The 23,865-nt window shown below is 38.1% G+C and overlaps 1 protein-coding gene across 2 annotated transcripts in view; it reads right to left on the reverse strand.

The window, feature by feature from the left end:
• Positions 1 to 1,827: 1,827 nt before the first annotated feature.
• The window catches only part of LOC132915649 (cytosolic endo-beta-N-acetylglucosaminidase-like), a 592,431-nt gene continuing 570,393 nt past the window's right edge, over positions 1,828 to 23,865 (reverse strand). For both annotated transcript variants that reach the window (XM_060975482.1, XM_060975481.1), the window contains one exon: positions 1,828 to 2,047. In XM_060975482.1, coding sequence (XP_060831465.1) covers positions 1,843 to 2,047 — 205 coding nt within the window. In that variant the 3' untranslated portion in view covers positions 1,828 to 1,842. The remainder of the gene's footprint in view (positions 2,048 to 23,865) is intronic.

A 23,865-nucleotide genomic window follows, 5' to 3' on the forward strand; every position in this document is an offset into this window, starting at 1 on the left:
TCTTTGCGGGAGCTATAGCTATATTGGTACTGCGTTGAAGATATCGAAGCCTGATAACCTATCCCATTCAGCAACTTAAATTGAATCGTTAACGAATCTACCGATGTGAAATAATTCTCTGAGACATCAGAGCCGGAGCGGTTACTAGCTCTGTTTCCTCAGGTGAAGGTACAGACCCTGTTCCAGCGGCTCAACGAAAATCTGCATTTTCAAGATTATGAAATTTGGGAATCTGAGAAGATCATCATACACATTTCGGCGCACACTTCCAAAATTTGTCCCCAGTAGTCTTGTGGGATTCACGAAACTTTTCGCGCGGTAGAAAGGAGACCGGATAAAGAATGCTTCGCTACATACAAATAACAAGTGCTGTTGGAACGAGTGATAAAAGTTTAACAAGTTTGAAGTGATGAAATAGCACGCAAGCACAATACTAATTAAAGACCTGTACAAAGAACAGTTTATAACTTGAAAGGAAGAAACGACACAAGATCGTGAATAACAGAAGCACGTGTTGCGTAGACGTTTATTCTTGGCATGTCATCGCGTTACTAGTAAGTTCTGGGAAGCCGGCGGTACCTGAGACGTCACAAAGTGGACTTATTTGTCGACTTGGTACCAGTAACGATGTATCTTCTGTTCTGTCACACGAGGAGGTTATTCAACTATGGAAGACGGTGAGAATCGTCCGAAGAAAATTTGAGGGCGCCGATCAAGAGGTATAGCATTCGTCTTACTTGCGGAAACGTGGTTTTGGAATCTTTAATTCTCTGAGTGCAGAGAACTCGGGATCTGTCAGAGGCCTTGCTGATAAGCATTTTTATGGCTCTATATCCCTTGCCGTGTTCGATGACCGATGGGATAGAGTAACATAGAGTGCCGAAGCGCTTCTTCAGCCGATCTAAGGTGCGAAAGATTCGGTGTTTGTCCTGTAGCAATTTTAAAGATTATTATTATTTATGGTCTGGAGGACGATCTCTATGTTGTTACTGTTGTCTCAGTGGTCTTATCCCCGTGGACAAAGATATCAAATTCTGACAGTTCGATGCATTGGCATTTTATTTTCAATATTTACAACATTTTTTAATACTCGAATAACATTCTTCCTTGTTTCATAAACATATTGTATCGGTTCTTTTGAACACTCATTTCGATCGTTTTCACTTTTCGGTTCTGGAAGTTGAGGCGATGATGTAAATTTCATGTGCGGTATAGGTACTGATATTTGTGGATTTTGCAGGGATAAATTGTAAAATGGTTTGTGTTTAAATCTTTTCCCATCCTTTTCATATAGTGCCTGCATAAAATATGTACATTTCAGTTATAATATATTCATGTAATAAATTCAGTTTTTATATATAAATGAATAAATATATATATGGTTTATTTTGGTTTTTACAATTTGTCCTGAAGGACATTTGGTAAAGTGTTATATCTCATCGGTAATAAAAAAAATAAAATAAAAATAAACATATCGTGTGGGTGGCTACCCCCAGCAGGGTGCCAACTTCGTGTTTTCTAAGTTATATCTTTTATGATAAATTCAGTTTGTTAAAAATAATGTGAGATATTTAATGTACCTGACCACAGCGATAATACAAGCTACCACTGCCACGGCAAAATGATGTTTTGAATACTTCTTCTTCGTAGATAGGTACATGAACATATAAATAAGGAAACAACTGTGCCCAAAATAGATCTTCTATTTCTTGGAATGTCTTAGATACGAAAAATTCGTGAGTCCAACCTGGACCAAAAATCGCGACAGAAAGTCCTTAGTGTCGTATTTTTGGTAAAGCCTGTAGATTATAATGGTTTAATGAAATATTAAATGACTATATGCTACAATAAAATAAGTAATATTGTAATTACATATGTTGAATTAAATCCACCACCACCAGGACAACATCTTCCCCAAATATCAAGTCCTACATAAATATCATGAATATCTCTGCTGTGATTTTTTGCAAGTGCCAAACCGTTTTCCAATTTTGATTTCGTCCAGTTATAATTCAAGTAAATGCCATCGCAGTTTAAAAAGAAATCTCTGAAACATTGTATTCAGAACATTAAATAAAATTTACAAACAGAAACAATTGTAATTAAGCTCATTTTGCCAATTGAATTTTCCTTCATTGGTTACGCCGTCGTACCATATAATTTCAGAATTTCTAATTGCTTCATGAATATTTTCTGTTAGATATTTTACAAAATAAATTAAATTATTAACTTGCTCACTTTTAATGGTATTTTCAATATTTAATAACCAGACTTATAAAATCGAATTTATAAAATTTTGCAACAAGTATTAGTGCATCTGCAAATCTTCTTACTTCTTCCTCAGATTCAAGTATTACATCCCAGATACCTTCTCTTTCCGTAATTACAGTACCAAGAACTTTTACACCATGATTATGTGCTACATTAATCCATCCAAAAGGTGGCGCAGTTATGAAATGATGACTAAAATACACAAACGTGTCAATAACACTCCAGTGATAAAATAGGTAAGAATCATAAGATTCTGATCGATATATAAATCTGAAAAATCACGGGTATATTATGTATAATATATGAATTGATAAATATAGCGATTTCTATTACCTGTCTTCTAGGCAGCCACCTTTCATATCATGACGAAGCAACGTTTTAGGATGTACTTCTCTATCTAATTTTTCTAACTGCGTTCTTTCTGCGCTTATTTCTAAACCACTATACACATAATCAGTTGAATCTCGTAGTTATTCAATTTCCGGTCATGGTTTCAAATTACCCACGTTATCGAATAATTCTTTTAAGTTTTCGAAAGGTTGTGACTATGTAACTTCGGTTGTCATCTCTCTGATTTATACTGTTCTACAGACCACTTTCAAATAGTTTTTAATTCATTAACTCAAACAAAGGTTTCTCTTCTTATTTGCTTCACTTGAAAGTTGTATACATGCATGATAGTGTTCCCATCTAAGGGAACTAGCATATCAAATTACGTCACATGATTTAACATCATTATCTACCAACTGCTAATGAGCAAAAAAATGTTCATTTCTCTATCTGAAACAAAGTATATAAAATAAAATTATGAATTTATAATGCACGTACATCAATGTTTATATGATTGTTTCGACTTTGAAAGTAATATTCTTATTTACGTAAGTATATATTCTTTAATATTTTGCAAAAATTATATCGAAACAAACAATTTGGAATAAACATAACTAAGTAAATACTTTAACTTCTTTTTATATTTAATTAAATATTTTATTTGATTTGAGTAGAATTTAACACCTAACCTTCACGTTTAAAATATTACTCTTTCTCATTCTATCTTTCAATTTTATTTCTTCTGCTTCCGTTTTATGATATTTATGACATTTCTTAGTTCAGATATAAGTAACTTTTTCGTAATTTATAAAAAATGACACTCTTTTTAATTATCGTACACTATTAACCCATTACATGTCTTGTTGTAATTTAACTTTTAGCAACTTAAGATATGTGCACGTACAGAGTAATTTTCTTCCTAAGAATAATCATTTAATATTACGATAATACTAGAAACTTAAATTAATTACTGTTGCTAATTAATTTGCAAATAACGTAATGCACAGCCATACACAAGTCATACAAGTTATACTTATGTCCTTTAAGTCACCAGAAATGAATTTTAAATTTTATATTATATATTAATATATATTATAGGGAGAAGCACTATACAAAATGATAATGTTAAAGGCATACATGTAATTTATTAGTATAGATACTTACTATATACAAAGCGTTCTCTTCAAAGATAATATGTCGACTACCAAACGATCGACGGCAACCGAACGCATTTCTGGTACTGATAATAATAGTATAGTCGCGAGATAGTTGTGTATCCATGTCCAATTATAAAATTTGAAAATCGGCGCTTGGTCTCGCGGCATGTCGCATGTCTCATGGGACATACAATGTATCGCCTACGGTCTACGATGTGAATATATTAATAAACTTAACAAATTTGTTATTATTTTCTCTAGGTAATTTTTCTCCCTCAAGATTCTGAGGAAAGTACTGAATTGTTGACTCGTTATCAGTATTGTCAAAAGTTCATCATTTATCACCTTTCCCGCTTCATAGTCAGGTTTTTCAAACTAAGAGCGGCATACGGTACATTTGTATTGTACGTGCGAGAGGGAGGTAACGTATAGCACAACCACACACAAGTATGTATCCCCTTCGTAGTATGTATGCGAGCGTTGTACGATGGCCTAGGACTCCGTTGAGAGAAAAGAGAGAAGCGCAGTGTGAAAATCTTATGCCCTAGATCTCTGGCGAGTATCACACGTGGCGAGCAATTACGTGAATATTAGAATAAAGTTCCTTATAATACCTCTCCAAGTCCTCTCCATATTTTAATAGCCGTAAATTGGCGCAGCAGCGCCAAAATTTGAAAGAATAAGGAAACACATATGTACGTATCTTTCTTTTGTGAGACAGAACAGCTTTATTTTTCTGGTCTTCCAACGTTGCCGTCTGAAGCGTGCTTTCCATTTGCGACTAGCCACGCGATTATAAAATCCATTGCCGAATATGGCACAATTTTTATTCGTACTACCGCGATTAAGGATCGCGCGCGACTCTAAAGTTGCGACTTACCTCGACAAGTCAGTCGCCTGCAACTACAAAGTATACGGAACATGTACGTGCTATTATATCCATCGTCAGAAGAATCGCGCGGGACCGAACGTCATTTTGCTGCTAGAAGTGTGGGGACTCCTCACTAAGGACGTCTTAATATATAACACTATTAACTTAAAGCACTATATAATATTATGTAGTTGTAAATTATAATATTATATACTATTATATTATATAATTATAATACCCTCAATATAAATAATATTGTTATTCTTGATTTCCATATTATCTTGGGTCACAGAATTTGCCTGACTTCACACGGATTTAGAACCATGACGTATATTACACATATATAATATAGATAATATAAGGATAAAGGGAAAATCGAAAGAAAATCGACATACCGTAGGTGTTTCTTTTATTTTGCGTAACTATACAGTAATTTACAGGCAAACATCAAATCCTACGGTTACAACACTGACACGACATTTTATTATATTTTATTTTAATTGGCAGCCGCCAAAATAAAATAAAATAAAATTTTTTTTTTTATTTTGGTTATTTTACAATTTGTCCTTGTGGACATTTGGTAAAGTGTCATATCTTGTAGGTCATATCTTGTAGGTCATATCTTTTTTTCTTTACCTACAAGATATGACACTTTACCAAATGTCGACAAGGACAAATTGTAAAATAACCAAAATAAACAAAAAAAAAATTTTATTTTAACACACAAAACATCTATCTACAACATCTACATCTAAAACATCTACATCTAAAACATTTAGTACTAATATGGGGAACTTCTTCGCCTTTGTCATATGAGTCGCTCTGGTCTATGGCCTATGGTCTATGTTTGAAAATAAGATAACAGAAAAATGTAAAGCCGAAGGACCCTTCTGTTATGCGTCCTAACTGTGGCCGGAGCGGCCACTACTCCACCGGTTAATGTTTGTTCAAAATCCAATACAATCATACTTCCTTCGGGCAGCGGAGAATAAAATATTTCGAGGACTGGAGGTCGGTGGACCTCGTTGTTGTTCTCGCGCCGATATTTATATCCGCTTACACGGATCATGCATACATCAGGGTAATGGTCTACGATCTGGAACGGAAAGAGAGAATTCATACGTTTAGTCTCGTATGATTGTATGCCATGTTATATTCTTGCGCGAAACAATGCCACGACAGTTGGATAAGGTAGTTAGTACGAATATACGTTGTTACAGGCAGATATATCTTTTTCATTTTCAGCTATTTTACGGGGATGTTGAAGAAGTTACAGTAACGAGATATTTTAGTAGGATTATAGTAATTTAAACTTTGATATTGCTACGTCCTTCTATATGAAATAATTGATTTCAGAAATGTGTAATATTGTTCAAAATATAGTGAGAAAAAATTCTGTTAAATATTTATTAGATTTCGATTTAAAATTTGAAGTTAAGCGAACGCAACGTGATCCATGTTTTGTCAGTTTTTTTTTTTTTTTTTTATTACAAAGATATGTATTATGCACTGAAGCAAAGTATAAATCAACGTCAAATTTCGGTCTGTTCTTTTTCAGAAAACTTTAGATTTTGAAGCAACGTGATAAAAGTTGTTTGTAATATTTTGCAGAATCTTAGCTAAATAAATCCTAAAATTTATAGCGGGTCCTTAAACCGTTGAAAAGTTTACTGCCAAGATGTGAAAAAATTAGATTATATCTCTTTCAGTTTCAGGTTTCGGTTTTGAAAAAATAAAACTTAAAAGCGTGTCAACTACATACGTATACGAGTTTGATTCTCGATTGGACAGAAATAAACAATTGATAGGAGATTATTCAACATGCGAAAATAAATAAAGAATATAGAATAACATTCTTTTTTGTCTGAAATCTCGTTTTCGAGAAAGTCGAATTTGAAAATTTGTTAAATACACATATGCCAGGCTAATCTTTTATTCAATATGTTCAAATCGTATTTTCTCAAAAACGAAAACTAAAATGAAAAAGTGTTATTCTACATTTTTTCACTTTTGACTTATTTTTGCATAGAATAATTTCCCGCATTATACATCTATTTGCCTAAATACACTAGGCAAGTTTTCTGACTCGATAATTCTAAAAAACACCTCCGATGTAATAGTTATTCTATTATTATTTTGATAGTTATTATTATTATTTTGGTTATTATTAATATTATTATGTACTATTAGCATTATTTTGGTATGTGGTAGAATAAGTCATAGAATCTTCTTAACTTAATTACTTTTTTTTTTTTTCGTGGAGGAAATTCGCACGGACACCCGTCGCTTCTACGAGGAAGAGCGGCGTGGTAGTGTCGGACTCCAACCGACCAAAACCTTCACGATTACCGTCCCTATTGCGACTGAGGGGTGCCCGGGAACCGTTGTGGCGACACACCGGGCCCTCCGCATACACAAAATTCGCGTCCACCGGCACCGCCGCGCCCTCGTCGGCCAAACCTCTCGGGATGGGACGCCCGCTCCCTCTGCCGCTCTGACGCCAACGCCACACGCAGGGAGGGCGCGAGCCTATGGGGGCTGGCAAACCCACGTTCCCGCAGCCAGGGGGACCGTCGGAACAATCGTTCCGCTTACGTGAGTTCCTATGTACTCCGCAAGGATGATCGCCGGGAGTATGCGTGCGCTTAAGTGCGGCCATGCTCTCTCTACGCGGTCATGGGTAGTAGCGCAGCCACGATCCTGACGCGAATGAAGGGACCGCCGGGATAATTCCTTGGGCACAAAAGTGACACACGTCCCCGCTTGCGTGAAGTCCCTTCTTGGTCTGTTGAATGCCCTGTTAGCAGGTCGCAGGGCCAGCAGTGACGTGGCCGTACATCCACACGGTGGTCCCACCAGCGACATAAGCTGGTACCACGGGCAGGATGAGTATTAGCCCGGAGGGAGTAGCGACCCCTCTGCTCGTCCGAAACTGGGTATGGCTTCGTGGTGGCGTGGTTCATAGCCAAATGCTGGTTAGGCGGCCGGTCCCCCGGGTGCGAGGTATCTCCACTCGTACTCCGGAAACGGTTACGCCGGCGGGTGAGCAGCGTACCAACTGCTCCGGAACCGTCCTGGGAGACGGTAGGGCCTAAGGGAAGGTGGCCCCGTTTTACCTTAGACGAGCGAAAGCCCCTGCCAGGCCTAGCTAATAAAGGAAGCAAGTGCACTAGGTGCCTTGTGCGTCGGTCGGGCGTGATCCCGACCCCGATTGGTCCTGTCCGGGGACCCGGGCCCTGTATGAGTATCGACTCTAGGTACGGGTACCCGTAAAAGATACAAGGAGACTACCTGCCACCAACGCCAACCGAGTACCCTCAGCCACGGCGCATCTTCTGTCGAGCAGCTCCCGCCGAGACCGCGCCTCGGCGACCGCGACCGTCGCTCCAACTTCGCACAGCAGACCTCCATTGCGGAGATAGATCTCGCGACACCTCAGGGTCTGCAGTTCGTACGGGGGAAGCCCATCGAGCACCGTCGCCGAAATGATGCGAAACCCGTCGTAATTCTGATGGCCACCGACCTGTGCAGTCTGCTGGTCGCTCAGTGACTACGGCTGCTGGCACTCAGGTCCCCTGCCCAAATCGATTTCTGCACCACGCCGGCGTACTGCCTACGCACTCCTACACAGGGCACCGCCGCACCCTCGTCGGCCAATCCTCACGGGATGGGAAGCCCGCTCCCTCTGCCGCTCTGCCACCTCCTCCAACCGAGTACCCTCAGCCACGGCGCATCTCCTGTCGAGCAGCTCCCGCCGAGACCGCGCCTCGGCGACCGCGACCGTCGCTCCAACTTCGCCCAGCAGACCTCGATTGCGGAGATAGATCTCACGACACCTCAGGGTCTGCAGTTCGTACGGGGGAAGCTCATCGAGCACCGCCGCTGCCGCCTCCGAAATGATGCGAAACCCGTCGTAATTCTGATGGCCACCGACCTGTGCAGTCTGCTGGTCGCTCAGTGACTACGGCTGCTTGCACTCAGGTCCCCTGCCCAGATCTATTGCTCGCACCACGCCGGCGTACTGCCTACACACCCCGACACCGGGCACGCCAAGCGATCGATTGCTCGCACCACGCCGGCGTACTGCCTACGCCCAGCCGAGGCAGCTGTCACGTAAAAATTAAGATAAAAACAAGAAACTTGTTTGCTTCCTAACAGGAGATCGAGTTCTTTATTTTTTTTTTCTCAATTTGTACAATACTGTTTTCGTTTCGCCATGATACAATTTTTTGGTACTTGAGTTAGTTAAGAAATGTTTTTTTAGACTGACTGGATGATTTGGAACAAAGCATTTATATTCTTTTATTCGCTGGAGTGGGAGCAGTCTTTGGTCGTACATATATGCCGTCCAGGCGCCTGAGAGCGGATGCTGGTTTATCATATAGCTGCTTGATTTGCACCTGTGACATTCCCCCCTTCCTCGATTGAGCTTGGTCCCTTAAGTTGTCTTCAGAAGACTTTCGTTGAATCGGACTTGACGTGGCTTGAAAATTACAGCTGATTCCTCCTCTTCCTCAAGAGGAATTATGTATCGGTTGGAATATGGATGTTGGGTCTCGAGGCCAGGGTGCTTGGTACTGGCGGGGCTGTCGCATTGTGGCTGTTGATTACGGTTTCATTTCGGCAGCGCAATAGATTGATACATAATTTGTTCGGTATACATTTCCTGATGCATTCGAATACCCCTATTTTGTTTAATCCATATATACCTAGTATGCCCTATGTATATATACCTATATATATATATATATATATATATATATATACCTATATATACCTATGTATATATACCTATGTACCCTAATGTCTGGAGCGTGGTTAGTCCCCAATACTGTATACTTTTGATTCTATGTTCGAAATTAAGAGTTTTTATCTCGTCGCCTATTTTATCGATCGTGGTCTTATAGCCTAGTAAATTATCTATTACCTTTGGCGTTCGTTCGAGTTTGTCTAACAAATGAGTGAAGCTATCGTTTGTTTTGAGCGCTAGGGTTTTAGTTTTGATTTCGTAATTGACTTCGTTTTTTGTCTCGCCTATACGCATGTGTTCATATTTGTACAATATGTCGCAGGAAGTGTTAGCTTTTATGATAGAGGGCTTGTCAAGTTTTTGCAAGGTGTGTTTCGTTTAGCAAATTGTGTCTATTTCTATCGGGTTTGCCGGTATCGCAATATAGCTGTTGCTAATTCTGAGCGGTATAAAGCTAATGTCTTCAATCTTAAACACAGTTATTTGGCAATGTTCGATATGAGGTTTGAAGTTCATTATTTCGCTGTATCAATCGGTTCTCGAGTTTTTGTCATGGATTGGTATTGTTTGTTTGCATATAGTGGTTCCGGCTCGTTCTTTACAAAGTTTGTCGAGATGTTCGATATCAGTGTTCATAAATGAAAGTCATGAAGTTAAATATATCTGATGTTCGACTACTGGAGCCAAAAATACTCCATTTCTCTCATTCGGGATATGATATACCTGTAGTATATTCCATTCCGTGTTAGAGACTAAAGGTACTAAAATTTTAAAGAATATTTTGTCACCTATTGTGAAGATTTTGAGATCACTGATATCAAGTATAAACTGAAAATGTTCGGTTTTGGCAGAGATCGCAGTGTTGTACGTCTGGCTGCCTATTGCTTTGGCTTAGCTTTCTATAAATTCATAGGGGTCGAGTATTTGTGGGTTAATTATTCCCTGTTTGCCTAATATTATAACGTTAAGTATCTCGTCTAATTGGAAGTGTAAAGTTTGCATCGCGGTGTCGACTTTCATGATCATCTTAAGTATAAATCTATCGATATTTGCCTGCTGTTGTTGTTCTAATACATCGTTGTATGATTTCTCTAGGTGGTTTAGGTTTTCCGAGTTTACAATTTTCCTAATAAGTGCTGTCTGATTAGCTATTACAGTCTTGATTTTATTGTTGTCATTGAATAGTTTGTCCATGTTCTCGTTTATGAGTGTAAGATCGTCATCGTCGAGAGTTCCGAATAGACTTTTCGATACAGAACCTATGATGTTAAGCAAACCGCGTTTGCTTCTGGTGTGCATTAACGCTTTTAAGTGTTTTGCGAGTTGTTTTAGATTATTGATACGATTTTATAATCCGTCTAATTCTTCAGCGTATTCTTTGCTGGTTGCACGTGAGTCTATTATTAATTTATATGATTCTATTGTGCTTATCTGCTCGTATATGTCGCTAGTGTCTAACCCTACAATAATATTGGCAGTATCGCTATACAAATATTCCTTTTTTATGTTTTCTATGAATACAGAGTTTTCTACTAGTGGTGTAATATTTAGTTGCGCGGATATTATTCCGGCAAGGAGGAGTGTCTACCTGGAAAGTAAGGTTTTAAACGATTACCGTGTATTTTCTTTATAATATTATCAATTAAGATTTCGTGATAAGGGGTTTTGACAGAGTGGATTCTGTATGGTCCTAACCATTTAATGTCTAATTTGTCTCTTTTGTGATCATTATGGATTAATACAAAATCTCCTTCTTTAAATACCGTTTAAGTTCGAACTATCTTTCTTTTCTGGTCTCAAAGGTATCGTTTTTTACTGTGTATTAATGTTTTTCTCGCGATATCTAAATATTTAATTAATTGTTTTTGCCAGAGTGAAAACATATCATTGTAAGTTAAATTCGAAGTTTTCGCGATTGCTGATGGTAGGTTTGCGTCTCTACCGAATGTTAGTTTAAAAGGTGAAAATCCGGTACCTTCGTGTACGGCTGTGTTATAACCCAAACATATGAAGTGTAATATCTCATCCCGTTCTTTATCACTATTATCATGCAGACTTGTAAGGATTAAATCTTTTACTATGGCATGTGTCCTTTCTAGAGATCCATTCGACTGAGGGTGGGAGCTAGTGGTTTTAATGTGTTTAATCTTAAATGCCTCTTCGAATTTTAGCATGAGTTCGCTAATGAAGTTTTGTCCCTGGTCTATTAGAATTGTTTTGTTGTGTTTTTAGTGGTACTAGGACCAAGTATTTTGTCAGTTTGTCATGTATTGAGAGTATAAATTGATGCCCTTTCTTAGTTTTGGTCATAGGTCCTATGATGTCCATAGCAATTTTGTCGTTAAGTTGTAATGGTGTGTCAGATATTATTGGTTCTTCTTTTGGTCTAACTCGCGTTAATTTCTCCTTTCGACAAGCTTCACATCTCTTTATAAACTCTTCGACTTTATTTAATAAATCTGGAATTTTATATCGTTCTTTTATTCTTTGGTATGTCTTTTGTATCCCTAAATGTCCTATCGTAGCGTTATGATTTTCCTGAATTATTTTCTCTATCCCTTCCTCGGCTAATTCTTAAATTGGGTCCCACGCGAAAGTGACAGGGTATCGGGTATCATTGAAATATAGAAGCATAAGTTTGATCTGGTTCTTTTCTAATTCTGCAAACGTGTTGTCTCCTATACCTACTCTCTTGTTATTTCGTAATATGTTGTCGATTTTCCGTAACCACACTGCCTTGTTGAACTCTCCTAATTCTGTTTTAGTTAACTGATAGAAAGATTAATCGTTAGGTTTCATTTCTAATCGTTTTGTGATTTCTGACTTCTTTTTCCATTTAGTAAAATGTTGTAAGAAATCTAAGGCTACTGTTCCTTCAGGGATTTCTACTTTTTGAATCTGCGTGAATTCTAGATAAGCTATCTGCGACTGGGTTTTCTTTGCCTTTAACGTATTCGATCGTGTATTCGTACTCCTCTAGTTTTAGTCTCCATCGCATTAATCTAGACGACGGGTCTTTGCAATTATTCAACCATTTCAAGGCTTGATGGTCTGTTCTAATAACAAATTTTCTTCCTAACAAGTATTGTCGTAGTCGTTTCAATGCCCATACGATAGCTAATAATTCTTTTTCTGTAGTCGTATAATTTTTCTCTGGAGGGTTTAGCGTTCGAGAGATGTAACAGCACGGGTGTACATCTTGTGACAATACCGCTCCTAGTTCTTCGGTACTAGCGTCTGTCGTTAATACGAATGTTTTAGAGAAATCTGGGTATGACAAAACAGGTGCTTGACTAAGTTTTTATTTGAGTGTATCGAAACTGTTCTGTTGTTTGCCCGTCCAGTGGAAGTTGGTGTCTTTTTTGTTTAGGTCCGTCAGAGGTTTGGCTATTTTTGAGAAGTTACGTATAAATTTCCGGTAGTATTCCACGAGTCCTAAGAATGATTTGACTTCGGTAAGGTTTCTAGGAATTTTAAAACTTTCGACTGCTTCTATTTTCTTAGAATTAGGTTTTACTCCTTCTGATGTTACTATGTGTCCTAAATATTCGAGTTCTGGTTTTAGAAATTCACATTTATCTGGTTGGATTTTTAGTCCTAATTCTCTTAGTCTTTGTAATACTATGGCTAAGTTTTCATTATGTTTTTGAATGCTGTATAATGCGTAATGCTGTATCCATCATTCTTTGGAATGTTGCTGGTGCGTTTTTGAGTCCAAAAGACATTCTGCTAAATTGGAAATGTCTTTGCGGTGTTGAGAAGGCAGTGTATTTCTTTGAGTTTTCGTTCATAGGGATTTGATGATGATAGGTCAAATGCTGAGAAGAATTTCGCGTCTCCTAGTTGGCTTAATACGTCTTCTATGTCGGGTAATGGATAGGCGTCTTGGTCAGTCAGTTCGTTTAGTTTTCTAAAGTCAATAACCATTCTCCATTTCTTTTTTCCCGATGCATCTAATTTCTTGGGAACAACCCATACTGGTGAATTGAAAGGAGAGTCTAATTCTTCTATAACATTTTTATTTAGCACTTCTGTCATTTGTTTCTCGATTTCGCATTTGTGGCACTCTGGGGGTCTGTATGATTTGGTGTTTATGATTTTGTCTTGTTTTAATGTGATTGTATGTTTTGTCAGATTAGTACATGGTAATAAGTCTGTTTCTAAATTGAATACGTCAATTTAATGTATTAATATTTTCTCTATGGGTTCGCGGAGTTCGCGTTCAATATGATCTGTTCTCACTACGGTTTTAAATTTAGCAATTTGATCTAATTCTTTACTGTTATCAATGTCGTTAGAAATTTCATGGTTTGACTCACTTCTTGAATTGAAGAAGCATACTCGCGTTGGTTTGCCTTCGAGGTAGATGGTTCGAACTCTCTTTTCGTCTGGTTGTATCGCTTCTGGTTTCTGAAAATCTAAAATATTGCTATCGAGTTTTAATCTATCGTTGGAGATTTCATATTGGTACTTCTCTAAACAGGGTAGTCCTATTATTCCATCTTCTATTAAGGGGAAGTCCTCCGGTACTATATAAAATTTATGTTCTTTGCCAAACAACTTAGATCTAATAAATTTGTTAGTGGTATAACTGTCTTGTCCCATGGAGAACATTTGAGGTTCATCGGCTTTGAAGGTTTGAGAGTCTACCTTGTTCCTTTTCAATAGGTTGATTCCTGCTCCTGTGTCGATGAGGTGTGTTTCATGTCCAGTACTTGTGTTAAACCGTATTGTGAGGAGTTTACCTGTCGTGGTGTTAACTCTTGGAATTTGCCTTCGTCTTTCGTCGTTTCGTCGTAAGTTTCCGTTTCTATGTTGCATGTCTCGAGATTGTGGACTGCTGGTGGTCTCGAGTGTTGGCTGGGTGTTTGAAAATTCCTACTTTGACTGGAGACATGTCCGATTTGATTGCATTTAAAACATTTCGCTTGAGTTCTTTGGGTAAGTGGCGTTCGTTCAGCTTGTTGGAAGTTTCTCGGCATTGGTTTAGGTGTTCCTTGGAATCGGGTTTTGGCTCTCTCAATTGGTTGATTTGTTGTTCTTCCTAATTTTCTGTTGCATTCGATTTCCCCTATGACTAACTCCGCCTCGAAAGCTGCATCTTGTGCTTCCTGGAGATTCTTTGGTCTTGCAGCCGATGAGCGTATCTCTATTTCGGGTTTTTAATTTAGAACAGAAACTTTGGTCGCTCTTTCGGTTTCAAGATCTATGGCGACTGCTCGACGTACTGGATCGCGAATTTCATGTTGAAGCGCGTATATCAGTTCGTTGAGGCTGTGTCGGAATCTCTTTACATAACTGTGTACTGATTCGGTTTGTCGCGTACGTTGCAACTTATCACGAGCTCCACTAGATGTAATACTCACGGATACGAATTTTCTGAGGCTTTCAAACAGGTCCTCGTAATTCTCGATTTCAGTGTGGTGGATACTGCATTCTGCTTCTCCGGTAATTCTTTGCGTTAGAATTAGTCGTAATAATGTGTGTCTTTCTCGACATTCGGCTCGAGAATCTCTTACCCGTTTAATAAACCCTTCTACTCCTATATTGTCTTGTTCGTTGAGTATGGGGATAAAGTCTAGGCAGGTTTTTGCATTGTACTTGGGGTTGTCACAATTAGTGTCACAATTTACTGCTTTTTCTTCACTGTCCATATCGTCCGTTTCGTTAGGTTTTACGGGTGGTCGCTTTCTCTGAACATTGCTGGTATTAGATTCGTCCATTGTAATAAGGGAGCCTAATTCGGTAGTAGCGTCACGTACTAAATTTATTTTAGAGATATGTTTTCCTAATAGCTCTATCTCTGCTGCACGTTTTTTGTTCTCAGTGTCGGCTATTCGTTGCGTTTCTTCTATTCGTCGCGCAAGAAGTTCGATTTGCTCGAGTATGGCACGAGTTGAATTATCCGTACCTCCGATTGCGGAGGCAGTATTAATAGTTTCGGTTTTATCTTTTCTTGATGAGGACATGATTCTAGTTAAGTTTACTGAGTTTGAACTATCGTTGCTAGTTGAACTCGAAACGCTAGGGGAACTTGGTTTCCTCGTACGGTAATGTACAAATGAATCCAGATTTCTAGCTTACCGTAGCAGCTATGCCCGTTGAGGAATCTCTGGGATGTTTCCCCTCTGGTTGGTTCTAGCCTCCGAATCTTATTCGTGGGCTTGCTCTGCGCTGATCGTAGTCCTTTCGTCTAGTTTCACCGTGGTGGAACGTCGAAAGTTGCTGCAGGGCTTCGTAGCACCAAAGATTCGCAGCGGTTCGCTGATTCTTCGATCTTCAATGATGCGCGTACGCCGAAATCGTAATTTCGTTTACACTGAAGCGAATGGATCCTGGCACGGATCGCCAAAAATGTCACGTAATTTCAAATGATAATCAAAGATTCAGTAAAAATTGGGTTTATTGGTAACAGTTATGTTTTTTATTAAAAGAAATCACAAGAAGAACTGTGTGGACCCGTCTCCTACCATCAAGGAGGAAAGCTCGGTGTGGGTGTGCCCTTTTGAACTTAGAACGCGGATTCGTCGTCCACACTTTTCGGTAGAAAAGTGAGGGTAATGATCCGCGATGCCCATTGGTTAATAAATGAAACTGTAAAGACAAAGAGGAGCCGATGCAGCTCGTGGGCATCCTTGTTCATGAGAAAGGTCTATTATCTCTCCAGACACCCGCTTTCTCCGTAAACCGAAAATGTTTATGTGAAGAGAAATGAAACTGAACGGATTCGGTTTAGGGTATCTCCTTAGCCTTGTGGCGGATCAGTGTGACAATGTTTAGGTCTTGGCGCCATGACCATGGGGAACCTCGCAAGGACCATCCTGGTGTCACGAATCAACTTTCCTTTTTGCCATGTGGTACGCCAGATGTGACGGTCCTTGCGAGATTCCCCGTAGTCCGGACGCCAAGACCTATCCATTGTTCTAGTAACTCGCAGCAGGCCTAAGAAGACGACATAAACCGAATCTGTTCAGTTTCAGTTTTCTTCACTTAAACATTTTCGGTTTACAGATGGTCCTTATGTTTGTTGCACTCGACTCTTACCTAATACGGAGAAAGCGGGTGCCTGACAAGATAAGACTTTTCCCATAAACAAGGATGCCCACGAGCCATATCTAGCTCTCCTTGTCTTTACTACCTAATTCATTTACCAATGGGCATCGCGGATCGTTACCCCCACTTTTCCACCAAAAAGTGTGGACAACGAATCCGCGTTCTGAGTTCCAAAGGGAACACCCACACCGAGCTTTCTTCTTTGATGGTACGAGACCGTTCAAACAGTTCCATTTTTAATTTCAATTCAGTCACGATATTGACCTTTGTAATAAAACTCTAAAGTCTAAAAAATAAAGACTATACTAAACTCAACAGTTGTGTAATTACTCAAAAATTACGCGACACTGGCGTAACACATGCCAGACAAAAATTCGATCCGTGACAGTTGCGTCGCCTCACGAAGCAAACAGTGCTTTCGGGCACCGCTTCACAAAGAACAGCATAAATATCGGCGCCGCTACAGAATAATAAGCTTACTCTTGACGCTAGCAAAACTGCGAGGAAAAATAATACTTAAAAGTCTATAAGAACATGAACATACTATACGATAAAAATTATTTCAACTTTGAAAATCATGCTGCTAGTTAATTTCGCACGAACTTTTATTTTACAAATGTTTTAATACATTCTGTGATGGGGGCAAATTGTGGAAAAAAATATATTGTTGAAAATTTTTCACTTCCACAATATAGACCATCAAGAAAAACATTACAACTTTTAATTTAACTTTTTTCCTACACTTTGTATTGTTTTTAAAATCAGATTTATATACTTAATATTTCATATCACGAAAAGCCATAATTTCTATAGCGGTGTTTTTATCCTTAACATCGTTTTTCGAAAGACATTTTTGCATTATTAGCATCGGGTGAACCACATTTGTGCAGTTTCAACATTTTTTTGAGTTTTCGATTTGCCGACTCGTGAGTCTAACTTCGATTTAAGTTACGTTTAGATCAGCTTTAATTCATGTTGTTGAGGCCATATTAAAAGAGAGACCCTTTCTGAGAGCATAGCAAATCGACGAGGTGCGTCAGCAGTCGGTTATGAGTTTAATTAACCGTGAAGGGAAATAACGGAAAAGGAGGAATAAGAGCCACCTATCAGCTGGCAGAAGAACTAGCAGATAAAATAGAATCTTAATTATAGGTTAATTGCAATGACCAATTAATAAAATGCAACAATAAATAAATATAGACATAGAACAATAATAATAAATATATAATATATTGACTTAGTATCATCGTAATAATAATTACTTAATAGGACAAGCCAAGTATTAAATAATTAATGATAAATTGAAAAACGAAAAAAAACGGAAAAGTAGTGCTCGACATGTAATGGACAATCATAGAAATTATATTAACACCATGATACTATATTGCACGAGACACGTGCAGAATTCATTAACAGTCGTCGTATTGACAGTGTCACCTATCCCGGAGTGTAATACAACAAAGATGAGAGCTAGTCATTGACTACGGGAAGATCCTATTGTAGTAGAGTAGAGAGTAAATGCAAATGAAGGCCCGAACGTCACTTATAGGATAATGGAAGTCAACTGATAAATACAATAATATTAATACCAATGATCTGAGATTTATTAATACTAATTATTAAATATAATCAATCTATACCGTGGAAACAATAAATTCTTGTTAATTTTGGATTCATAGGGCAGACAAACAGAAGTTCCTTGCTTTAATAGCATTTTTACAGATGACGGTGGAAATTGTACATCGACATTAGAAATTAGTCCGCCATATTGTATTCACTATTTCCAATCCTGTGACATTTTCCTTTTCCGCCAAATAAACAATTTTATAAAGCGATAACAGGATTCAACTAAAGCTTTGCAAATCGGTTTATCAACCAGAGAAGATCCAATAGATATACATTTTTTAACCCACCACCCACTATCTATATCAACTTTTACACACATAATTAGATATTCTTGGTACGTGACAAGTGTTTTCCCAGCTCATGTGAAAAGAACAAAAGAGTTAATCTTCGTTTTGTCTTGACTCTTTTGTTTTTCGAGTTTCTCCATATATCTGCCATTCTATACATTGTAAATAATATAACACATTCGCTGTAAATTTGAAAGAAGAGAATAGAAAGACAAAATTAGTAAAAGAAAGTGAAAAAGATATTAAAAAGTAAAAAAACATATTAATATCATTAATTAAGCTTATAAATATATCCATAAAAAACAATTTAGAAAAGAAAAGAAATAGAAGAAATAGAAGATTAATTGATCATGAAGGATTTGAACTTGTGACAAAGTAATTCAAGCTATACCACTTTCGCTACCTTTTTTTTATATATACAACGTTTATGGCCCAAGAAAAATATATATTACTTATGTACATCCGTAATAAACAAGGAATTTCTGTTGGAAAGTAGTTTTGACAAAAGTACCGTTACAAGACGTAACCATATAATATTTTGTGTTGGATTTACATTTTTAACAGTTTTACATTTTTAGTACTTTTATACAATATTGTCTTTTTTTTGTTCTTCTGTCCTGAAAACCTGATCGCAAAAGAGGACAGATCGGTAGCCTGCTTTTGGTTCCTGTGGGACTAAGAGACTAAGGGACTATGGAAAAGGTTGTGGAAGGAGGAGTGGGAAGGGTAAGGGAGATGTCATTTAGATTTATTGGCAATATTTACAATATTTACATTTATTTTACAAGTGGAGAGATTGAACTGGAAGTGGTGACGTTTCGCGGTTCTCTCTTCCTTTTTTTTTCTTTTGTGATTTCGATATCCACCAATAGATTTTTTATGCTTTTTCTGTGTTTGTCTTTTGTGTCCTTTTGCGGAAGAGCCATATTGTATATCCACCTAATACCTACGTACTGTCCATTTAGATTTTCATCGTAAAGCATTGTTTTAGTTGCTACTTTCCTTTTAATCGATTCCTTTTAATCCAGTCGATGCGGTGTATGTTGGCTAAATCGTAGAGTTTTTTGTTTTTAACGTATTTTTTGAAGTCACTATGTTCGGATCTGTATGCACTCGGACAAAGCCTGGTGCATTTTCTTTCAAATACCCGGATTTTTTCCCCATTAACCACGCTGTTATATTATAGCAGATTGGACATCCGTAGGTTGTGATCGGTCTAATTAGTGTTTGGTAACAGAGAACTTTTACACTTCTGTTCAGGTGTTTCGAGTAGAATAATCCGTTTGCTTTCCAGAATGCTTGCTTGCTTGCTTTAGTATGTTAAATTTCGATGTGCTGTTTGTCGTCTATATTTACGCCTAAGTATTTTACACAATTTTTCTGAGGTATGAGTTCCCTTCATTTGTTTTTTCTCTTAATTATAATTTTTTATAGTGTTCTTTTTGTAGTGCCCTCAGTTCACCTAATTTGTGTCTAAACAGTATGTTTTCGCATTTGTTCGCGTTAATTTTCCATTTCCATGTACGGTAGTAAGTATACGAGAGCGTTATGTTCGCTATCGCAGTCCATTTGTTATTTGGGCGTAAATTTAGGAATCGTGTGCCTGGAAGGCATATGCCTAGGTATGAGCCTCCTTTTGGCTAAGAGACAGTCCTTTCTATGTATGTTTTTAATGATTGTTTTAGTTCGTTTAATTGTGTTTGTTCGTCATTTAGGACTTTGAGTATGCTTATTTTGAAGTATTCGATAAAGTTTATTATGTTTAGTTGGGGTATAGGTTCAATTGGGTTAGGGTATTGAATTACGCACGGTAATATATTTGTTAGATGTGGTTGGTTTTTGGGGACTTGGTTTCGGTTTATTGTAATTAAGGTTACAGTTTTGTGTCGTGTGACCTAACAGTTGGCATTTGTGGCATTGCGTTATGTCACTTTTTTCTGATTTTTTCCCTCATTTTACTCTAAAGTAATTGAGAAGGTTAATCTTTTGTAAGATACCGCTTTGTTTATTAATTTGAGACTCGGACTATGTAGATTGGGAGCAATACATTGTTCTCTATTAATTTTTTTGTTGAGAAGCGCGAAACTTCTATAAATTGGTCGTCGGACATCTGTACTGCTTGCAGATCCGCGAGTATTTCTGTCTCGGAGAAGCTATTAGTAAAGTTTAGTAAGTGCGTATGGTATTTCTCGGATTTGGGTGTATAATATAAATACAAAAAGCTGTTTTAGCTGCCTAATTAATATTTTATTCGCTTTGTTAATGCCTCGTATATTTTTGAGGAATTAATAGCGCGTGTTTACCTGCATGTATTCGTAATGTGGAATGATTTTGTTTACTCTCTCTAATGAGTTTTACGGTGTTCTTCGGGTCCTGCAGGATGATGTTTATTAGGGACGGGCGGTCTGTCTCTTTTTGTGGAGGCTGGGGTGTCTGCGCGTTCTTCCGCAAAATGGCTGGTGGCCAGTCTGATATGTATCTGATTTTTCGGTATCGAGGTTGCTGGAAAAGGGCCCCCTGCGTTGTCCGTTTGAGAGGATTGCACCTGGGACGTTGAGGGCTTCGTTGGTTATGGTATACCATACTGGTTGGCCTATTTATTATTCTGATTCGGACTTGTGATTTCTCGTGCTGAGAGGGTTTCGTAGGTTTTCGTTCTTTTTCCTTATCAGTTTCAAAGTAGAGTTTTGCCTTGTGGAATCTTTTATTGTTAGTATTTGAGAGTGTTGCTGTATCTGAGATAGGCTGGACTCCTGTGATTGCAATACGTCGAATCTATCTTGACGAGAACGAGTGCACTCAGCGCGGTGTCAGTGTTGGCTGAAATAACTAGTTTGGTTATTTGCTTCTAACGTCCAAATAATCCAAAAGAAAAATATTTGACAAAACACGAATGAGAATACATGAATGATACAATCAGTATGGTAATAGTCGCGTAATACTAAAACATTACTATTTCTCGATGCTTAGATTATAGATTATTAAAAATTGATTGTTAAAGAAGCAGAAGCTTTTCTTTTCTACAAACCCAATTGATTTTTTGGGGTTACGTCATTTTCTGTGCAAAACCAGACTAGGGGTTGTTTATGACTATTTCGAATATTTTACTTACGTTGGCTGGGAGACAGAGGTCGCAAGTTTGACGGTGAAGAAAGAACCGTCTCTATCTTTTTTTTTTCTGATGGCTACTAATTTAGCTTTTATCCATTTTCTGGGCAAGTAGGTGTTATTTTGCGAATTATTAAACAGCACTGCGTAATACCATTTTATCTTGTTGGGCAACAGGCGTTTGAGCAAAATGTTTGGAATGTCGTCGAAACCGGAGGATTTTTTATATTTTAATCTAGAGAAAATTATTTTTAGTTGGTTATAATTTTTAAAGTATATAATTTCTGAGTCTGGTTATTTGGGATTGTTCGAGGTGTTTTCATTGGAGAATATGGAGAATTATTGTCTTATTAAGCGATATGTCTTGTCCTATTTCATTTTTCAATTTATTTGTTTCGAAGATAATAATTCTGTTTAATTGTCTTCCACCTATGTGTTCGTTCTGTGCTTGCGTGCGCGCGCGCGTGTGTGTGTTGTTGAAAAGTGAGTGCCGATAACGTCTATGTTACGACCGTTCGCGGAGAGCGGCGTAAAATCTTGCTACGATTCGTATAATCGACGCCGCAAATTAGTCGTTCCCTATTTCGGTTAAGATAACAGAGGTAGTTCAATGAATTTAACACTGTATTAACAGGGTTAATATAAACTTGTATATTTAATAATAATTGCTATAATAATAAAAAACGTCACAAATTATTTAGCGATAAATACAGTTAATGTGATACAGAAATACAACCCGACTTTGTCATATCTCTCGATATATTCGTTAGACTTAGCGATTTTATTCGTCAGACCTCTCGATGTATGTTGTTAGAATCTTCAAATGAGACCGATTGCCCTTCGATCTTTTCTTTGTCTTCTCTGGGAGACGACCCCCACTACGCTCGAGTCACGCCTCCGTTCACGTATCCGTTAGGATAAAGAATGTCAATTTGAAGGACTTAGTTAATTAAATCCTAAGATTTATAGCGGATCCTCAGACTAGCTGAACATATACCGTAAATGATGCATTGATATCTGGCAATCATCTTGCCCGAAGAATAGGGTGTGGCGAGCCACGGGACAGAGACCGTTGGAATGTTTACTGCTAGGTGTCGGTACAACTATTTCTTTTTAAGGAGAGCTATGCAATTCTATATCTCCGTTAGGTAAAACGTTCATCCCGTGACCGCGTCTACGTTTGGCGACTAGTTGTCGGCTCGAGCCTAAACTCATTATCGCAGATCTCGGACAAATATAGTCGGGTTGCTTATAAGATTAAATTGTTGCCAGTTTTCCTAAGAATTCCAAAGGGAAGGTCCGGTGTCCTTTCATCTCCGGCATATAAATATACAAAATACGTTAATGTTACGTCCTGTGACACGTCGCAGGCAAGATGGCAACCCGATGTCCACATAGCTTTACTTAAACCCTCAATAAACCTAAGAATCCACCATAAATCTTAGTATTTCTAACAATCAAGATTCTCAAGTGCCGTAAGAGTCTTTGCTTTATGGATGGCCCTTAAAACATTCCTTAGGCTTATTGTTCGTTCTTAAGAATCACGGAAAAAGCGAGTTTTCCCATGAGCAATGTCACCCACGATCCATTAACGTTATTCTAACAAATTGGTAACAACGATCGTTACCCTCACTTTCCTAACGGAAAGTGTGATCAACGAATCCGCTTTCTTCGTACACTAGAAACATTCCTTACCAGCTTTCCTCCGCACGACATCGTCAACGAACTTCACTGATTCTCCAACATTAGAACAGTCAACAACTCTCTACTAACCTAACTAACCTAACCCCAAGTGACCAAAACTAACTCACTATTTGCAAGTCACTGATACTGCGACTAACAACGTGATCTTGCTAATAACTGTACCAGTCGAACACTTTTAACTATATTCTAAACGACATTATAATTCGACATCGTAACCTAATCCGCGAGTCTCTCCGAACATTTATATAATCCTTGAAACAACCCGTTGGAATAAACCATATATCATAACCTGTTAACCTCAGTGTAATACTAACTCAACCACCCCTATTATCCTAAAAGAAATAAGGGGATCGATCAGATCGTGGCGACGATAATCGTAACGGGAATTTCCGACTCCCGTTGACTAAATATTCATTACATCGTCTCACTGGGATTGTTTCGATGTTAAAACAGTCGTGCGCTACATTAGGCGTGTAATATGGAATGATAACAGCATTCAAACGTCAAAATTTCTCAAAGAAGTACGAAATATGAGCAAATCTCATGCAAAATCTTCAAACGATAGCATTTTACGCGGGACTGGATCTCTTTCGACGCTAAAACAGGGGCGCTCTTCATTCGGCGTGTAAAATGGAGTGAAAAGAGAGTTTAAACGTCGAAATATCTCCAACGGGAAGGAAATTACGGTCAGTTTTCGTCAAAATCGAC

The sequence above is a fragment of the Bombus pascuorum genome, unplaced genomic scaffold, assembly GCF_905332965.1.
Source record: "Bombus pascuorum unplaced genomic scaffold, iyBomPasc1.1, whole genome shotgun sequence".
Lineage (NCBI taxonomy): Eukaryota > Metazoa > Arthropoda > Insecta > Hymenoptera > Apidae > Bombus > Bombus pascuorum.